We start from the raw sequence: 20079 nt of genomic DNA, 5'->3' as shown, positions 1-20079 counted from the left end.
CAACATCTCAGGGGCATATTGTTGCATGCAATGGAGGTATTTTTATTGGGTGAAAGTAGAAACAACAGCCATGATGTATTTCAGTCTGATTTCCGGACGCATTAAAGCAAAGACTCAGCGTTGTTTTGGTCACGTTTCAACTGAGTGTATTCCAAAATATGTTTGAAGACATTGTGTGGTTTATATTGTAAACTCCCTGTTAGAATGTTCACAGCTTGTTAGCATTACGTGGAAATGATTCACAGCTTAAAAACGTGCAATATGGTTTCCCACAAGGTTCTGTTTCAGTTTAAACACATTCATAATCCTAACGACACAAAATGAAAGATTGCTGAAAAGGCATAAAAGCTTGCGTGATTAGAAAGATCCTTCTAAACAAACTCTACCTGCGAAGGAATACAACACAGTGAGAGGAAAATAATCAATGACTGTCTGAAAAGAGTGAAGCAGAGTCATCGCTACTAACCCAAAGCTGATTTTTTTTTTTTTGAATAAAAGCATGTCCCAGAGTGGATGGCACAGTGGTGTAGTGGTTAGCACTGTCACCTCACAGCAAGAAGGTTCTGGGTTCAAGCCCAGTGACCGACGAGGGCCTTTCTGTGTGGTGTTTACATGTACTCCCTGTGTCTGCATGGGTTTCCTCCGGGTGTTCCAGTTTCCTCCCACAGTCCAAAGACATGCAGGTTAGGTTAATTGGTGGCTCTAAATTGACCGTGAGTGTGAATGCTTGTGTGTCTCTATGCCCTGCGATGATCTGGTGACTTGTCCAGGGTGTACCCTGCTCTTCTCCCATAGTCAGCTGGGATAGGCTCCAGCTTGTCCACGACCCTACACAGGATAAGTGGTTATGGATAATGGATGGATGTCCCAAAGTATTTCCTTCCTCTTTTATTACACGTCTTTCTTGAATACTTGATTCTGATTGGTCAATTACAGCATTCCACGGTCTGTTATAAGTTCATCTGGCCGACAGGCCAATCAGCTTATTCCATCATGCGTTGTCCGTCGTCCATCGTCTGTCCAGCGTCTGTCCAGCGTCGTCCACATTTCACAAAAATTGCTTCTTCTCTCTCAATTCTTCACCGATTTTTATTCTTTTTGGCAGGAAGGTAGGTCTGCCTGGGGTGCATATAGCTTCTATCCAAATTTGCATAATTGCAATTAATTATGAAGATATGGAGTAATTAAGCCCAAATGAGCAGTTTCCACACAAATCGCTTCTTCTCCCTCAATTCTTCACCAACTTTGATTCTTTCTGGCAAGAAGGTAGGGGTACCTAGGGTACATATAACTTCTACCCAGATTTGCTTAATCGTGCCAACTAGTACCAGACTATAACCTTTGGATATATAGGGATATTTTGGTGTAAATTAATGGACAAAACTGATGTCAGAAATTTTACAAATATTTGCGCTGGACTGGTTGAGAGTAGAACTGCGCAAAGTGGCCCATTTTAGATAGTTCCTTCTGGACTAGAATGGGCAAGATTGAGCTCTGCCGTCATTGACGGTCTCGTTTCTGTATAACAGGCTGTTGCTATTATGGATCAATAAAATCATTTTTACATCAGTGTTTTGTGCCTAATTATTGATTTCTTTTCTGCTCACCACGGTTGTAAAGAGTGATTATATGAGTTACTATATCCTTCCTGGCAGCTCAAACTGCTCAATCTGGGCATTTTCCTCTGACCCTCTCTTATCAGCAAGGCATTTGTTTCCACCCACAGAACTGTCGCTCACTCAACTCAGCTCAGTGTTTTTTGTTTTTCGCACCATTCTGTGTAAACTCTAGAGACTATTGTGTGTGAAAACCCCAGGAGATCAGCCGTTTCTGAAATACTCAAACCAGCAGTCCATCTGGCTCAAACCAACACCCATGCCACAGTGAAAGAAAGTCGCACAAAATTGAGATCACAATTTTTCCCATTCTGATGTTTGAACATTGTGAACATTACTGTAACTGAAGCTCTTGATTTGTATCTGCATGATTTTATGCATTGTGCTGCTGTCAAGGGATCGGCTGATTAGAGAACTGCAGTTGGATGGGTGGGTGTTCCTAGTAAAGTGGCCAGTGAATGTGCATAGTTAAGCATTTTGAGGTTTTGGACTGCTCTATAAAGACTATTGTTATCGCGAGAATAATTTAAGCAATTGTATCAGTAGTCTAGCACGGGGCAGGTAGAATTTCCTTCAAATTTTAAACTAAATGTGTAACAGTAATAATACAACCTGGGACATAAATGTAACTGGTTGTCAATCGTAAGCAATATATGCAATGAGAACCAAGCCTTATTGCTCTTTCCACATTCACATGAACCACTTCATTTGAGAACAGTGCTGTTCCTGGTCAGTTCTCGGACCACTGTAGAAACACTCTGCCCTCTGCAGGGAGATCTTTCCCTTCCTCAGTGACTTTCAGGACAGAAGGCCACAATTACTAATGTTATTTTTTGGGGAAAAAAAAATGGATATGAAACTACTGGGCAATATCTTTCCTACGCAACAGAAGACGTTTTATATTCAGTGCATGTCAGCATCACAGACACCAAAATGAAAAGCATGGGGACACAAGCATGATGCACAAATGCAAATTTAAATCATTTGGAAGATTTAAATCCAATCTAAGTCCAGATGTGTTCCTTATCTTCGATACATTTCTCACAGGGACATCGCCAAGCGGCGCACAGGGAGGTAATTTAATTCTGTGGTTGTACTGTATGTGTCTTGTATTTTACCGTACATAATAAAGATTTAATTGTATTTCATTTTTTATCGTTTAATCAGATTTATCAACCCTCCATGCTGAAAATCTTTTATTACTTTATGATGCGTTCAGTAAACGTGGTGTTAGTTTGTTGGTTGGTGCTGTATTTTTGGAGCGCAGGTGGCCAAGTGGTTAGAGTGCTTGACCGCTAAGCGAACGGTCCCTGGTTCGAGCCTCGGCTCGACGGGGATCTGGGGCTCGCTCCCTGTCCACCCAGCAGTGAATGGGGACCTGGTGGAAACACTGGGGAAGTTAAAGGCGGCGAGGAAAGGAACTGGCCACCCTACCTCACTATGCTGATGGCCCAGGACAAGTGCACTCTCTAACAGGCACTCCCCCAATGTACGAATCGTATATGGGACTCCCCTTTGCTTTGCTGTATTTTTGTTATTCTTGTGAAAAGGTAGCGTTTTTCTGCCATGTTAACATCACAGGGTGATGTTTCCAATGATCTCAAACATAAGCATTAATGTTTCTTGCTTAAAAATTTTCCATTGATGTTTGACGCCATATTAATTTGACCTCCAGAGTAGAAATAATCAAGACGTTAATGCAAACTCAAAACTTAGTGTCCCATAATGCAATGCAGCTACATAGCACTAAGTTATGGCAAAGACTCAGCTCAGCTAATTAGCAACATAGAGTACAAGATAATGAGCGTGATGGTGTTGATGGTTGAAAGTTGAAGCTTTGGAAGCTGATCTGTTTGAGCGGAGGGTCCTGATAAGGAAGTGAGTGAGAGAGCTGGACAGAATAAATGACTAAAGTGCCGCTGCATCGCTCCCACTATAAATCCATCCATTATCTGTAACCGCTTGGCTTGTGCAGGGTCACAGGCAAGGTGGAGCCTATCCCAGCTGACTATGGGCGAGAGGTGGGGTATACTCTGGACAAGTCGCCAGATCATCGCAGGGCTGACACATAGAGACAAACAACAATTCACACTCATGGTCAATTTAGAGCCACCAATTAGTCTAACCTGCATGTCTTTGGACTGTGGGGGAAACCGGAGCACCCGGAGGAAACCCACGCAGACATGGGGAGAACATGCAAACTCCACACAGAAAGGCCCTCGCCGGCCATGGGCTCAAACCCAGAACCTTCTTGCTGTGAGGCAACAGTGCTAACCACTACACCACTGTGCCACCATTCTCCCACTATCAATAAGGTATAAACCTCAACTCTGTACCTTATTAAATGATACATCTTGAACACCACTGAATATCACATTAATTACACCTATTGATACGAGGGTACTTCAAAAAGTTCTCACCCAGAAAACATCACAGGAGAAAGATTATTCTTGCATTGTTTTTTAACATAGTCTCCTTTAACTTCAATGAACTTGATCCACCAATGTTCAAGCTTCACTATCCCTTCACAGAAGAAGGTCACATCTTGACCCTCCAGATCCTCCTCAACAGCATGGATGACTTCATCATCAGTCTGAAAATGGCAACCATGCAAGTGGGATTTCAGTTTGGGGAACAGATAGAAGTCAGACGGTGCCAGGTCAGGTGAGTAAGGTGCATGGGGCAACAGTTCAATGCCACATTTTGATTAATCTGCCCCTGCCACCTGTCCTGTGTGGACGGGCACATTGTCCTGGAGCAACAGCATGCCAGCTTGAAGTGTTCCTCTCCTTTCTTCTTTGAGTTCCTTTTTTTCAGTTGTTGAAATTATGATACAAGTAGTCCCCATTAATGTTTTGACCCTTTTTCAAGAAGTCAGTCATGATCACGCCCTTACTGTCCCAAAACACAGAAGCCATCACCTTGCCAATAGATGCCACTTGCTTGGACTTTTTGGGAAGTGGAGAACTGGTGTGTTTCCATATTTTTCTTTGATTCAGGATCAAAGTGGTGAACCCATGTCTCATCCTGAGTCACAAATCTCCTCAGGAATTTGGCTGGATCAGCCTGAAAATGAGCCAAAAGTGTCCTCAAAATTTCCAGTCTGTTCAACTTTTGATCTGGTGTAAACATTCAGGGCACCCGTCTTGCAGACAGTTTGGTCATCTCCAAGCTGTCAGTCAAAACAGTGTGAACTGAGCCAACACTGATGTCCATGGTTACTGCTATGTGTTGGACAGTCACACATCTGTCATTCATGACCATGCAGTGAATGGCCTCCACTTGATTATCCATGGTCGCTGTTTTTGGGTGTCCTGACTGTGGGTCATCTTCCGTGCTCTCTGTGCCCCGCGAGAAATCAACCCACTTCTTTATGGTTGAATAGCAAGGGGATTCCTCACCAAGTGTCTTCATGGATTTCCTTGGGGGTAATTCCCTTTTTATGCAAATACCTGATCACAGCTCTGGCTTCTTTCGTGTCCATTTTTTTGGATTCCCTCTCACCTACTGATTTTCAAAGGGTGCCACCTTGAAACAAATGACGACATACATTTGAGTTTTTGTGGACAGTGATATAAGGCTTTATAGTATCCATCCATCCATCCATCCATCCATCCATCCATCCATTATCTGTAACTGCTTATTCTGTGCAGGGTTGCGGGCAAGCTGGAGCCTATCCCAATTAACTATGGGTGAGAGGCGGGGTACACCCTGGACAAGTCACCAGATCATCGCAAGGCTGACACATAGAGACAAACAACCATTCACACTCACATTCACACCCATGGTCAATGTAGAGCCACCAATTAGCCTTTGGACTGTGGGGGAAACCGGAGCACCTGGAGGAAACCCATGCAGACACGGGGAGAACATGCAAACTCTGTTAGGACTTGGACTGTTTTGGCCTCTAGAGGCCGCTGTTATTTCCTTTTCGTGTCTTGTTTATTTTGGCCTCTAGAGGCCGCCACTGTTCCTGTGTTTTGTGTTTTTGTTAATTGCCTGTTAGTCCTAATTATCTTCACCTGTGTCCTTAATTAGTTTGTGTATTTATACCCCTGAGTTCAGTCCTCTTGTCACGGAGTCTTTGTGCTGTTATGTTTATCTCCAGTTTCCTTTGTACTGTGTTTTGTGGATCTTCTGAGCTTTTGCATTTTTGCCTTTTTCTTTTTGAATTATACTCTTTGTTTTTGTTTTTTTTTGTTTTGCCCTGGATTGTATATAGTGTACATAGTATAAATAAACCTTTTGTTACTTTTTCTACTTCCGCCTCACGCCTCTGCATTTGAGTCATTCCCCTGGTGGCCTAGTGGGGGTTTGCTGGATCATCACACCAACGAACCAGGTTCGAATCCTAACAAACTCCACACAGAAAGGCCCCCATTGGCCGCTGGGCTCGAACCCAGAATCTTCTTGCTGTGAGGTGATAGTGCTAACCACTACACCACTGTGCCACCCTTTATAGTATTACAGTTATGCTCCAAAAAGGGAGTTATGCCCCTTGTTTCCAGGTGAGGCTGAGCACTTTTCGAAGTGTAAGCTCTGATGTCAAAATCAAAGATCAACCCATGTTGAAAGTACCAGAGGTGATTGGAGCATGTTTGGACCTTTGTGCTTAGTAGGCACTTTCCCTGAAGAAGAACTAACTTTCTGTTTCTGTAAGCCATGACAATCCAGAGAAGCTCTTGTCCTTTGATAAAACAAATCATAATCCCCTGACAAGAAGCCTTATCCAAATGATTTATTGTAAATGGTCATGTTAGATTACATTTAAAGTCATTTTTTTAAATGAGCTGTGATCAGTTTTAAGGGAAACGTCTTTGCATGATGATTCTTTTAGAATCCGTGGCTTTACTTCCACTGGAATATTTTATCCAGATGCTCAGAACCACTCACTCTTGTCGACAGATTGGTTTGTTGTCTCTCCCAGGGTATTTTTTGTCATCTGTCCAGAAGCATGTTGCTCACAGAAATGCAATGAGTCTTGAGTTAGATATAAAACTGGTGCATACAATTCCATATTTAAGCAACTAAAAAAAGCTGATACTCCCAACACCATCAGGTTTTATTCCTGTAGTCATTTTACATCATCATTCTTGGACCTGAAAGTGTCTCCAGCTCGATGGTTATGAAATACAAAAATACCGAGACATTTTGACTATGCCAACGTTTTATAATTATAACAATCTGATTCAGATTCAGATGCATAATATACTCTGACACGTTCGTCTAGGAACAATGAGACATTGTAGTACCACTCACAAAGTTAGTTATATAAAATGTTATTTTGGGCGGATTTGGCCAACAATTAAAGAAAAAAGTGAATGATTTTGATTGTAGTAGCACATAGAAAGCCGAGAATTATAAACTCAGTCTAATAATACTTATATAAATATACACTGATCAGCCATAACATTAAAACCACTGAAAGGTGAAGAAGTGAATAATATCAATTATCTCATTACAGTGTCACCTGTCAAAGGGCGGGATATATTAGGCCGCAAGAGAACAGTCAGTTCTTGAAGTTGATGTTTTGGAAGCAGGAAAAATGGGCAAGCGTAAGGATCTGAGTGACTTTGACAAGAACCAAATTGTAATGGCTAGATGACTGGGTCTGAGCATCTCCAAAATGGCACATCTTGTGGGGTGTTCCTGGTATACAGTACCTACCAAAAGTGGTCCAAGGATCCAAAGGACAACTGGTGAACTGGCGACAGGATCATGGGTGTTGAAGGCTCATTGATTCGCATGGGGCACGAAGGCTTGCCCATATGGTCCAATCCCACAGAAGAGCATAAACTGCTGAAAAAGTTAATGCTGAGACCTTTCTCTTTTATTGACTTTTTCATTGAGTTTTTCATTTAGTCTCTCATAATTATGACCTTCGTTCTCATAATAATTAAATCTGATCTCATAACAATTACTTAGTATCTAATGACTATCTCATAAATATGAGAACTTTTCTTGTAATTATGACTTACTATCATAATTATAACTTACTATTTCATAATAATGAAACCCTAGCTCATAATAATTACTGAGTATCTAATAACTATCTCATAAATATGAGAAAGTTCCTCATAATTATGATTTTCTTGTAATTATGACTTACTATCTCATGATTATGAGTGTCTCATAATTATTTCCTAGTATCTCAGTTATGACTATCTCATAGTTATGAGAAAGGTTCTTGTACTTCTGACTTACTATCTCATAATTATTACTTAGTATCTCATTTATGAATCTCATAATGATTTATTCTTGCATAATTTGGACTTACTATCTCATAATTGTTTCTTAGTATCTCAGTTATGACTCATAATTATGACTTTCATTCTCATAATGATTAAATCCCATCTCATAATAATTACTGAGTAGCTAATGACTATCTCATAAACATGAGAAAGTTTCTTGTAATTATGACTTACTCTCATAATTATGATGTAGAATCTCATAATTCCAACTTACTATCTCATAATTGTTTCTTAGTATCTCAATTATGACTATCTCATAGTTATGAGAAAGGTTCTTGTAATTATGAGTTACTATCTCATAATTATGAGTGTCTCATAATTATTTCCTAGTATCTCGATTATAACTATCTCATAGTTATGAGAAAGGTTCTTGTAATTCTGACTTATTATCTCATAATTATTACTTAGTATCTCATTTATGAATCTCACAATTATGATTTAGTCTTGCATAATTCAGACTTACTATCTCATAATTGTTTCTTAGTATCTCAGTTATGACTCTTATAATTATGACTTTCATTCTCATAATGATTAAATCCCATCTCATAATAATTACTTAGTAGCTAATGATTATCTCATAAATATGAGAAAGATTCTTGTAATTATGATGTAGTATCTCATAATTCCAACTTACTATCTCATAATTGTTTATCTCAGTTATGACTATCTCATAGTTATGAGAAAGGTTCTTGTAATTATTACTTACTATCTCAATTATGACTGCCTCATAGTTATGAGAAAGATTCTATCTGATCTCTAGAAAGATTCTATCTGATGAAGTGTTTCTTCGTATCTCAGTTATGACTCTCATAATTATGACTTTCATTCTCATAATAATTAAATCCGATCTCATGATAATTACTTAGTAGCTGACTGTCTCATAAATATGAGAAAGTTTCTTAAAATCATGACTTACTGTCTCATAATTATGACTTATCTCAATTATGATGCATAATTATGACTTACAATCTCTCGAGACAGATATTCAGTCATAATTTTGAGAAAATGCTCATCGTTATGAAATAGTAAGTCTTTATTATGATACAGTTTAATAAGTCAGAATTATGACACTGTCTCATAATTATGAGATAATTTCTCATCATTATTACGTCATATGTGAGTTCTTCTTCTTCTTCTTCTAACAAGATACACTTCCATAAATGACAGTCCTCCGGTAAAACGGTGGATGATGGGCGTTCACGCTGCTTCTTCAGATGCGATGGCGTGACGTCATTAGGACGGAGAACGAAGCTGGAGGGCGTGAGAGCAGCCGGATGAGTGAGGGAGGGAGGGAGGGAGAGGTGAATGATACAGACCTTCATGCTTTATACCGTATATTTGGAAACTTCTTCCAGCCATGAGACCCCCAAAAGACCCGCGGATTTCCGCTGCGCTTCTTATTATAGGCCTGTTTTCAGTGTTAAAGCCCTGCGCGAGCCGGGCGCTTACCGGAAACAGCCGAAGAGCCGATTCACCTGAGAGAGGTAAGTCGCACGCGCGAGACCAACTGCATCACCTGTGTGTGTGTGTGTGTGTGTGTGTGTGTTTTAAAGCATCAGTGTGAATGAATAACACTGAATAAGGCATGAAGTGAAGAAAAAAAGTGTCTCTATTGGATCCTGGATGTGTAAGTGATTATTTTCTCATGCAAAGGCAATGTTATGGAAGCTTGAAAACAAACAAACAAACAAACAAATACATTTGAGAATTTAGTCATAAATTATGACTCAATATCTCATTATGATTAGAACATACATTATTTGTATAAAATACAAAGTCATAATTATGAGAATGAATGCTCAGCTAGCTAAAATGGCTGAAGTTAGTGACTATTTATTTATTTATTTATTTATTTATATCGTTTTGGTATATTTTGGTTTATGAACAGAGTATCAAAACAACCACACAAGCCGAAATGAAAACTGAGACCTGGTTACTGTCTCGGGTTATAACTAAAAGGTCTTGGGTGGTTACAAACAAACAAACAAACAAACAAAAAAAACCCCAAAGACACCTCTTTTCCTGCATAATAATAATAATAATAATAATAATTTGGTGGTTCCGAGTATCAAGAAAAGTTCATTTGGTGGAAGAACGCAAGCCTACGCAGGGCCAACCTTGCTGAGAGAACTTAAATCTAGACGGCCTTTCGATTTCATAAAATCGGTGAAATTTAGTTCCGTCTGAAATGTGCTTATTGTGATATATGTTTATTTCTGTAATATCTCACAAAATATCAGGCCTGGGAAGTTATTTAATTTGAGGGGATTCCTGAGCAAATGATAATGTGCATGAAATCTCTCGCTTAGCACAGTCAAGCAGACAGAGGAAGTCCGTGTGTGTGTGCGCATGCGCAGGTTTACCATTGACATCATTCTGTTGCTAAACGAACAGCTGATCACACCGAGGTGCTTGCTGAGCGCCGATATTTATTAGTTTGGTCCTGCGTTTCCTTTCTTTCGTATATAACATAACGTCTTTTCTTCTTGCTTTCTTTCCATCACTGTAGTCGGTCTTTCACGTTTCATTCGCACACTCACATCCTGCATTTTTCTCTCCTGTTTCAAATATCCCGCAATGCCTTGCTTGTACGGGGAAAACCCACCATGTGATGGATGCATGCTGTAGTATCTTGAATTTGGTCATGGTGAAGCAGGGAAACATAGCAGAGAATTTAGGGCCACGTGGCCTTAAATTCATTAATTGTTCTATTAAAAAAAAACGAATAAAATTGGAAGTCTGTGATTCGAATTCAGTAGCTTTTGGTCACTAAACAAAAATAATTGGGTGTCGGGGAAAATTCTTTTTATGACCTACACTTGAAAAATCTGAAAGGCAGTCTAGCTTTAATGGTGTGGAATGTTCATGAAACAAGTTATCATCATTTACTGTATATGAATACAGCTGTAGAAGCAGTCATTCCTCCACCAGCCTCTTTTTATCCCCTGCCCAAATGAAGTTTGTTAGGGGACATAGAAATGGGTTCCGTCCATCTGGTCATGTTTTCGTTTCCGGGCCACATCTTTAAAACTACTGAAGATATCTTCATGAAACTTTGTATACATATCAAGCAACATGTGAACTGGTGCCTTTTGCTATTTTGGATTTTTGAAAAAAATTATTTTTAAAATTTTTACATTAAAAATATAGATTTTGACTTAGTTTCTAAGAGCAACATTCGTTTCTGGAGTGTATATCCCAAACTATTCATAATATGGATTTGAAACTTGGTATACGTATTAACAAGGTTCTTTTCATACTAAGAAATCTTTCATGGAAACAATTTCAGACTTAGTCTCTCAGGTTAGTTTTAGGGGTACAGTAGGTTTTGTTTCTGGAGCAGAACTTGAAAACTATGAGTGGTACGGTCTTGAAAGTTGGTATATGTGTTGATTAAGTAATGTATTTGTGCCTTTTGATACTAAGAAATGTGAGAAATTTTAATTTTTAGCTCACTGGACCAAAGGTCCGGTGGGTTTATTATGCCATGGGCTGCTGAGGTCAGTGTAAAGAGGTAGGGTTGGTTTCCTGCAGCAGAACTTGGGAAAATGTAACAAATAATGTCTTGAAACTTGGTATATAGTTGGTATATATAGGGCGGGGGATATAGATTACTCTGTCTTCTTGTTTATTTTATTTTCTTTCATGAAGTTAATAAGACCAAAAAGCTGAGTTTGTCATGTTACCGAGAAACCATAAAGAGTAAACTCGCCTGTGCTGAATATTTAAGCACTGACACTGGAGACGACGCCCATAAATGCGAAATAAACATCTTCCAGAAAAAAATCACCATATCATGAGTATACATTTTTCTTTCAGCAGGATTTTTCTTATTCTGTTTATTATCAGGCTTAGATTAAGTCCCTGTGAATGAGTGGTTACCATAGAAACAATAATATATTAGTATTAATATAAACCTGTTTTTCCCCATGACATTTTATTATTATTATTATTATTATTATTATTATTATTATATAATGCATTGAGTGGCAAAAGAAGATCATATCGGTGTAATTAACGTAGTGATGTATTTGTACAAACTGTTTGACCCCTCAGCCTGCCCTCGACCTCACACTTGCACTTGGTTGCTATGGAGATCTGATGTCATGGTGTAGTGGGGTAATTGTCATACATTGCTTTTTCTTTCTAGGATTTGGAGCGAAGGAGTGCTTTCAGATCATTACACAGCACAATCGACTGCGCAGTCGAGTCGAGCCCATGGCGGCGAACATGCAGAAAATGGTACGTTTGCTTTGATTCGTTCCTGAGTCTTAAATGAATCCTGCTCTTACTGTCAGAAAAGAACTCAAGGGTGCACCTGAGTGACGGGTGTAGTACTTTTTTCTCTTCTAGTAAGCATGTAAGGAATGCTTTAAAGCTGTAGAAGCTGAATGGGTAATGAGTTCTTGAGTTTTATTCATTTAATTGTTTGGACTGGTCACTTTAATGCTTTATATGGTCAAGGAATGTGAACATCTTTCTCTCTCTTTCTTCCTGTGGATATATTATTGTGGTGTTTATAAGTGTTTATCGCACTCCTAAGCTCCTTGTTATTCAAATCAAGTCCCAGGATAATTGACTCGAACTTCAAGAACTTCAAGACAGAAATATTTCTCTTGATGCTTTCCTAGGATCTCGCTTCTGCTCCATTTTCCCAGTTTTGGACTGGTGCCAGAGCTCTTCATTAATGGAACATGCTAGAAGAAATCCGCAGCATGCTAGATGTGGATGGTGTCTACCCCCACCTCAAAGAAACAAAACAAAACAAAAACCACCCTGGGTTTCAGACTATAGACGTCCTGTGTAAAGGAACACTCTCTATTGAAACTATTGACCTTGAACACTTATCCTGTCGAAATTTCCCACAGTTCCTCCTAAAGTTCCGCAAACACCTATCAACCATGTGGAATGTGACTCCATCCCCAGCTGGAGTCTATTCTTGTTTCAAAATCACAGTTAATCCAATCAGACGTCCTTTTTCTCTGAAGGATATCCGATGTTGAAACGGTGATAGCGCAGTCTCACACACACACGTCTCTTTGACACAAGCCTATCGTGAGCACCAGGACAGCTGCTGTATAAGTGCAAGTCAGGGCGCTAATCCTGATGTACACTGTTTTGGAGTCCGGTCCGGTCCAGTCATGTGCCTCTTTGGGTTCAGCAGACACCATGCAGACAAGATACTGCATAAAGCTGCTTTCACAGTCACTGATTTTTTTCACCCTCAATTTCCATGTAATCTTGTTGGAAGGGTTTAAACAGCACTGCCATCTAGCTATGTAACAATTCACCAAATTCATGATTCGATTCACGATATTGGGTTCACAATTTTTCATGATTTTCCCATGATGTTTTTGGAAAAAAATTCAATGAAGAAAAATTTATGACAAAAAAAATTTGCAACATTTATTCAGAGTAAAATATATTATTCTATCTACATTCACTGGATATGAGCAATCGCACACTCTGATTGGCTACTCTACTACTAGGATATCAGCTCATATACCATGAGTAGAGAAAAACAAAATGGCGGAGCGTGTTGCTGAATGAATCGAGGATGAAATAAAAACTCCTACTTGAAAACAAAACCCCCCAAAATTACAAAAAAAAAGCAACAAAATATGGAATGAAAGCAGGGCTTTGAACCAGAATTTTTTTCCTATTGGTTCGTTCCGAACAGAAACGGAATTTTAACGTTTCCGGTTTGGGGTTCCACCATTAAATAGACGTTCCCGAACCGGTTAGAACAAAAAAATTTCGTTCCCGGAACGGTTAATTACGTTCCCTGTCAGCTGTTTAACAAATGGCTATAAAATTATGTCTCTGTCTCATCCAGCTTAAGCCAAATGTAGGCTAATTCTATTACAACCTTCATTAAATAAGACAAGAAATAATTCAAAACAATTATTATTTCAAATGTTGGCGATTTGGATTCTCAGTATGTCTTCCCATCTACACAAACAGAAAAAGTGCCAAAAATGAAAGAATTCGTTTAGTGTGTTACCAAAGGCTAGTCAGGCCCTATAGAGGGCTACCGCATGACGTCACCGCGCCGCGAGATTTTGTTAGGCGCCATATTGGAAGACCAAGTACACATCTATGCAAGTACATACATACATAAAACAAACTACACCTGAAATGTAGCCAGGGCCGGTTCTGCCCTAATCTGGACCCGGGTGCAACATCGTGCAAACCCCCCCCCCCCCCCCCCCCAAAAAAAAACAGTCTAAATCAGGACAACCATCACATAACTATAAACATTTTAGATCAACTATTTTAACTAAATGGGCTATAATAAATAAGCCTGCAGGCAGCCACGGCGGGCTGCCTCAGAAAAGTAACCATTCAATGACACAACTGAAAGCCTGCAGCCACAGCGGGCTGCCTTAAAAAGTAACCATTTGTCCTACCTTAAAACTCGTTTTGCATTTTCTGCCTCCTTTTTTGTATTTTTCGACCCTCTGTTTATTTTCTTTCCTTTTCTGAAAACCCGATGTGTGTCCAGACATTTTGTTCTGCTACCAACGAACTAACTCGTCAGGTCTCGTCTCTCGAGCCCGCGATGATTCCCGTGGGAAGGGCAACAATTGATACATTTTTACAAACAGCCAATAGGGAGGTTGCAACGTTCAGGCTCTTCTTTGCTCAGACACTCAGTAATGCACTTACTCACTTATTATCACGTGGAGACATGATAGTAGTCCACCTTCCCGCTGTCTCCATTCAATCAGCGAACGTCACACAGGAAGTGAACCCCAGCGGGTCATAGAAACTTGCGCAGGAGAAGAATGACTTATTTGTAGGCTACAGAAACTTTGAGGAATGAAATAAAAACCGGTATTAACCGGTTACCATTATTTTTAATAAGCGTTTCTGTTCCGGAACATAAAAAATAATAAAGTTTCTGGTTTTGTTTCTGTTCCATGTGAAATAGAAAAAGTTCCCGGTTTTCGTTTTCGTTCCTTGAACCGGTTCAAAGCCCTGAATGAAAGTATTTGATGGTGAGAACTATCTTTTTTATTTTTCAAGCATTATTGTTATCGCATTTTTTCACAAATTGCTCCTGTCATTTCACCGGTTTGTTTACATTCTAAGCGGAAATGATTTTGTCAGACGTTTTGTATAAAGTTTTTATTGATTGAATTTGCAAAAAAATAAAAATGCTCTGTTTCTCTAAATCACTGTGGATAGAATAAAACAGTTATTCCGCTCAATCTCATCATACATGGATTAGAGCCAACTCACTGCTACACGCCTCTTCGGCTATCAGCTCATGTACGACTCGAATTTGTGGAATAGCTGTTAAATCGCCTATTAACGAAAATATTCCTTGAAAAATGTTAATAATGTAAACGTTAATATGCCTTTTCTTAATAACATTTTTATGAACATCTGTACTACTTCTATTTGCTTCTCTTTTCTTTTCTTTTGGCAGTCTGTACAAAGAGAGCTCAGAAATCTTTCTTGTTAAATCTATTCATACAGTCAATCACACAAAAGATCTTTCACATTTTAGCTCTTTTTTTTTTTTTGGCGGCGTTAGAACTGTGTTACTTCCACCTAAGGTGAAGTCACATCCATTCTCACTCTTGTACATTCCCGCTGTTCCACCCTCTAGCTTCTAAACAACGCAATTACAGCCAGGAAAAACTAAAAGGTTGCACAGCTTGATAGTAATCGTGATTTATTTTTTATTTCGATTTGAATTGGTGTAAATGTGTATTGCATTTTATCATTGCACAATATATCGTTATGTGCCTAGTGCCATCCGTGTTTTTGTCCTCAAGTGAATTTTTTCATAAGGGTCCTGAGTGACGTCACTTCGTGACCAAACAGATCGGAGGTTGGGAAGCGAGGCAAGCAAGAAAATCAACATGGATGTCAAAGTGACAGTGAAAATTTTGTCTTTTTAACGAGTCAGTTTGAAGAAATACCGTATATGACATGTCAGCAAGATTTAATTTTCAATATTCCAGTGTTGCAATGTAACTAAAAATAATGTGTTTAAATTTGGGATGTTTAGCTGAAGATGATGCAACGTGACATACAGTCAGGTTGCACAAACAGCCTTCATATCGCCAGTGTTAAAGAGGGAATATTAAGTCAACATTCATCAAGATGAGTCTCGACAGGTCAGTGTTGTAGTCGAGTCACTAATCCAGTGTTCAAGTCCGAGTCATTAAAGAAAATTTCGAGTCGAGTCCGAGTTGAGTCCATGATTGATCCGAGTCGATTCCAAGAACAAGACTCCAATGGCACCATTTGACGGTGTCTGTTGCTGCCTTTATGTGAAAGCGTCTCTGCTACTCTGTCGGACTAACGTTACTGCTCGACTGCCCCATTTTAGTTAACAGGCTACAGATAAAAAGCTTGTTCATCGCTCAGCAAGCCCCACCTACTATCAACAGGGCAAATAACATGAGAGAGGGTTAACACTAGCTACTTCATCGCTCAGCAAGCAAGCCCTGCCCACTATCAACAGAGCAATGAACATAGCGTGTCACTTCCTTCTCTGGGTGGAGTCTTACCAAATGACGATTGAAATTCGAGGTTGTCCCCGTCATCTCCTTGATAGTTCTTCTACATATGGAACACACAGCAGTGCATTTTTTCCCACTGCACGAGAAGTTTGTAGAAGCAAAGTGGACAATCCTAGGGACGTTCTCTCCAGGCATTTTAACGCCATTAATGTTGGTTTGTTCCTGAACATCACGTATGAACAGATGAATGTGCATTCTCTTGCATGAAATTAGTATAAAATTAATGTAGCTGTAAATATAAATATCTTATGCCAAATTATTATGGCATGATACAAAAACTAAAGAAAAAATCAGATCCCACGTCTCCAATTTACAAGTCCAAATGGAGTTAATGCACGAGTCCGAGTCATCAGTGCTCAAGTCCAAGTCAAGTCATGAGTCCTTAAAATTAGGGCACGAGTTGGACTCGATTACTCCAAGCCTGCTACAGGTTAAGTAGTTATGTTCAAGAACATTTAAATGATGTTCATAAAGCTAGACATTCCACAACCTGGTTTATAGAGTTCAACTAGAGTTAGTAGCTCATACTCTGGATTGTAACAGTTTTCCAAACAGCTTTCTTAATCTTGATGCACACTTAGACACTGATATATATGCCAAGGCCACCATTTAAAAAATTACATTTTAATCCATCCATCCATTATCTGTAGCCGCTTATAATGTTCTACAGGGTCGCAGGCAAGCTGGAGCCTATCCCAGCTGACTACGGGCGAAAGGCGGGGTACACCCTGGACAAGTCGCCAGGTCATCACAGGGCTGACACATAGACACAGACAACCATTCACACTCACATTCACACCTACGCTCAATTTAGAGTTACCAGTTAACCTAACCTGCATGTCTTTGGACTGTGGGGGAAACCGGAGCACCCAGAGGAAACCCACGTGAACACGGGGAGAACAGGCAAACTCCGCACAGAAAGGCCTTCGCTGGCCACGGGGCTCGAACCCAGGACCTTCTTGCTGTGAGGCGACAGTGCTAACCACTACACCACCGTGCCACCCACATTTTAATCATGAATGATATATAATGATGTACAAAAGTCTTAGGCACCCTATATTTTTTTAAACAAACTTCGCTATAGATTTCTATTTTATGACTTCTACATTATGGAGTCAAAACATTACAAAAACATTTTCCAAACGTTCGTTTTTTTCCAGCACGAAATTACGTTATGGAAAAAAAAATATTTGTATCTGAGATCTGAGCAGCATATTCCATAAAAGAGCACTTTTCAGATCTCATCTCACTATCTGTAGCCGCTTTATCCTGTTCTACAGGGTCGCAGGCAAGCTGGAGCCTATCCCAGCTGACTGAGGGCGAAAGGCGGGGTACACCCTGGACAAGTCGCCAGGTCATCACAGGGCTGACACATAGACACAGACAACCATTCACACTCACATTCACACCTACGCTCAATTTAGAGTCACCAGTTAACCTAACCTGCATGTCTTTGGACTGTGGGGGAAACCGGAGCACCCGGAGGAAACCCACGTGAACACGGGGAGAACAGGCAAACTCCGCACAGAAAGGCCCTCGCTGGCCACGGGGCTCGAACCCAGGACCTTCTTGCTGTGAGGCGACAGTGCTAACCACTACACCACCGTGCCGCCCACATTTTAATCATGAATGATATATAATGATGTACAAAAGTCTTAGGCACCCTATATTTTTTTAAACAAACTTCGCTATAGATTTCTATTTTATGACTTCTACATTATGGAGTCAAAACATTACAAAAACATTTTCCAAACGTTCGTTTTTTTCCAGCACGAAATTACATGTTATGGAAAAAAAATATTTGTATCTGAGATCTGAGCAGCATATTCCATAAAAGAGCACTTTTCAGATCTCATCTCACTATCTGTAGCCGCTTTATCCTGTTCTACAGGGTCGCAGGCAAGCTGGAGCCTATCCCAGCTGACTGCGGGCGAAAGGCAGGGTACACCCTGGACAAGTCGCCAGGTCATCACAGGGCTGACACATAGACACAGACAACCATTCACACTCACACCTACGCTCAATTTAGAGTCACCAGTTAACCTAACCTGCATGTCTTTGGACTGTGGGGGAAACCGGAGCACCCGGAGGAAACCCACGCGGACACGGGGAGAACAGGCAAACTCCGCACAGAAAGGCCCTCGCCAGCCACGGGGCTCGAACCCAGAACCTTCTTGCTGTGAGGCGACAGCGCTAACCACTACACCACCGTGCCGCCCCACTTTTCAGATTAAAAAATAAAACATAATGAAGGTTACTGGAACATTTTTGGTGCCAAATGAAGAAGCGAGTGTGACAGTCAAAGTGTCCAGAAGAACTGCGGCTGGTTCTGGAAGATGCTCAGTAAAACCTACAGCTCATTTCCGCATAAAACTGCACTCATTGTACCTGAGAGTACCATTTTTTTTTAAAGCAAAGGGTTGTCTCACGCCAACTATTGATTTTGTTTCATTTATTCATTTATTATGCTTTACTGATTACTGTTTATAGTATTTTTTTATGTTGAAACATTTCATTACATTATTTTTGAGGTATTTTTGACCTACAGCATTTCTTTACGCATGCCTAGGACTTGTGCACAGTACTATATTTTCTAGGCTATTTGTAAAAGTAAGTAATAAAACAAATGACTATTTGGACCTTTAAGCCACTCTAATACTGATAAAGCATCTCTGTGCAAGACTCAGTGATCATTTCCGTTTTAATTTAATATTCAGTGGCATGGAAGTGATAATAGCTGTAATTTTTTTGTCCAGCCTGATGCAATTACATTACAACCAGTCAAGATGAGAGATTTATAATCTTTCACCAACACAGGTATATCTGGGAGAAAAGAAGCTCCCATTGCCAAGTGTGGGTTGGTTTGTGATGAGAGAGATGATGATACCTTTCACAATTAGAGCAGTTACTCTTACCATGCTGAGTTTATTAGATTATTTCTCATACTGTTTTATTCCTCATATATCACTGCAATTTTTCACATCGTACTTTTTATCTGTTTTTGTTCACATTTAATACAACAGAGTTCCAGTTATTACTTACGCCATAGCAGCTACAAACTAGTGTTGTAGTCGAGTCACTAAACCTCGAGTCTGAGTCCAGTCTTGAGTCCCCAGTGTACAAGTCCGAGTCAAGTCTAAATCATTAAAAAAAATTCAAGTTGAGTCCACTATTGATCCGAGTCGAGTTCGAGAACAAGACTCCAACCGCACCATTTGATGGTGGCTGTTTCAGCGCCGTTAACATTAGTTTGTTCCTGAACATGGCGTATGAACAGGTGAATGTGCTTCTCTTTATCAGGGAGTGTGAAGTATTCTGTCAGAGATGGTTGGGAGACAGATGTAAGTGCAGAAGGTGTGTTTATTAATACAAGTGAAGACGGTAAACAATCCAGAATGGCAGGCAAAATCGTAAAACGGTGAAAGAGGGAATAGGTCAAGCGAGGCACAAACAGGCTATCGTAGACTCAGCAAAATCAAAGACGAGAAACAGGAAATCAGGGATCAGGAAACCAAACAAGGAAATAAAGCTTGGCAATGTGTCAGCAATGCAACTCAATACTTCACAAAGTAAGTGTGTTTTCACAGTATTTATATAGGCATACCGATTGCGCCTTAATCCTGTGCAGGTGTGAGTCGTTTACGGAGTGCGCCCAAGAGTCTATCCCATGCA

General features: G+C 39.9%; 1 protein-coding gene across 1 annotated transcript in view; it reads left to right on the top strand.

The window, feature by feature from the left end:
- The first annotated feature begins 9224 nt into the window (after window positions 1–9224).
- The window catches only part of LOC132887361 (C-type lectin domain family 18 member A-like), a 50170-nt gene continuing 39315 nt past the window's right edge, over window positions 9225–20079 (top strand). The window contains exons 1-2 of the mRNA XM_060922830.1: window positions 9225–9351; window positions 12018–12109. Of these exons, the coding sequence (XP_060778813.1) occupies window positions 9225–9351; window positions 12018–12109 (219 nt within the window). The remainder of the gene's footprint in view (window positions 9352–12017; window positions 12110–20079) is intronic.

The sequence above is a fragment of the Neoarius graeffei genome, chromosome 6, assembly GCF_027579695.1.
Source record: "Neoarius graeffei isolate fNeoGra1 chromosome 6, fNeoGra1.pri, whole genome shotgun sequence".
Lineage (NCBI taxonomy): Eukaryota > Metazoa > Chordata > Actinopteri > Siluriformes > Ariidae > Neoarius > Neoarius graeffei.
This window is presented reverse-complemented; position numbering and strand designations above follow the sequence as displayed.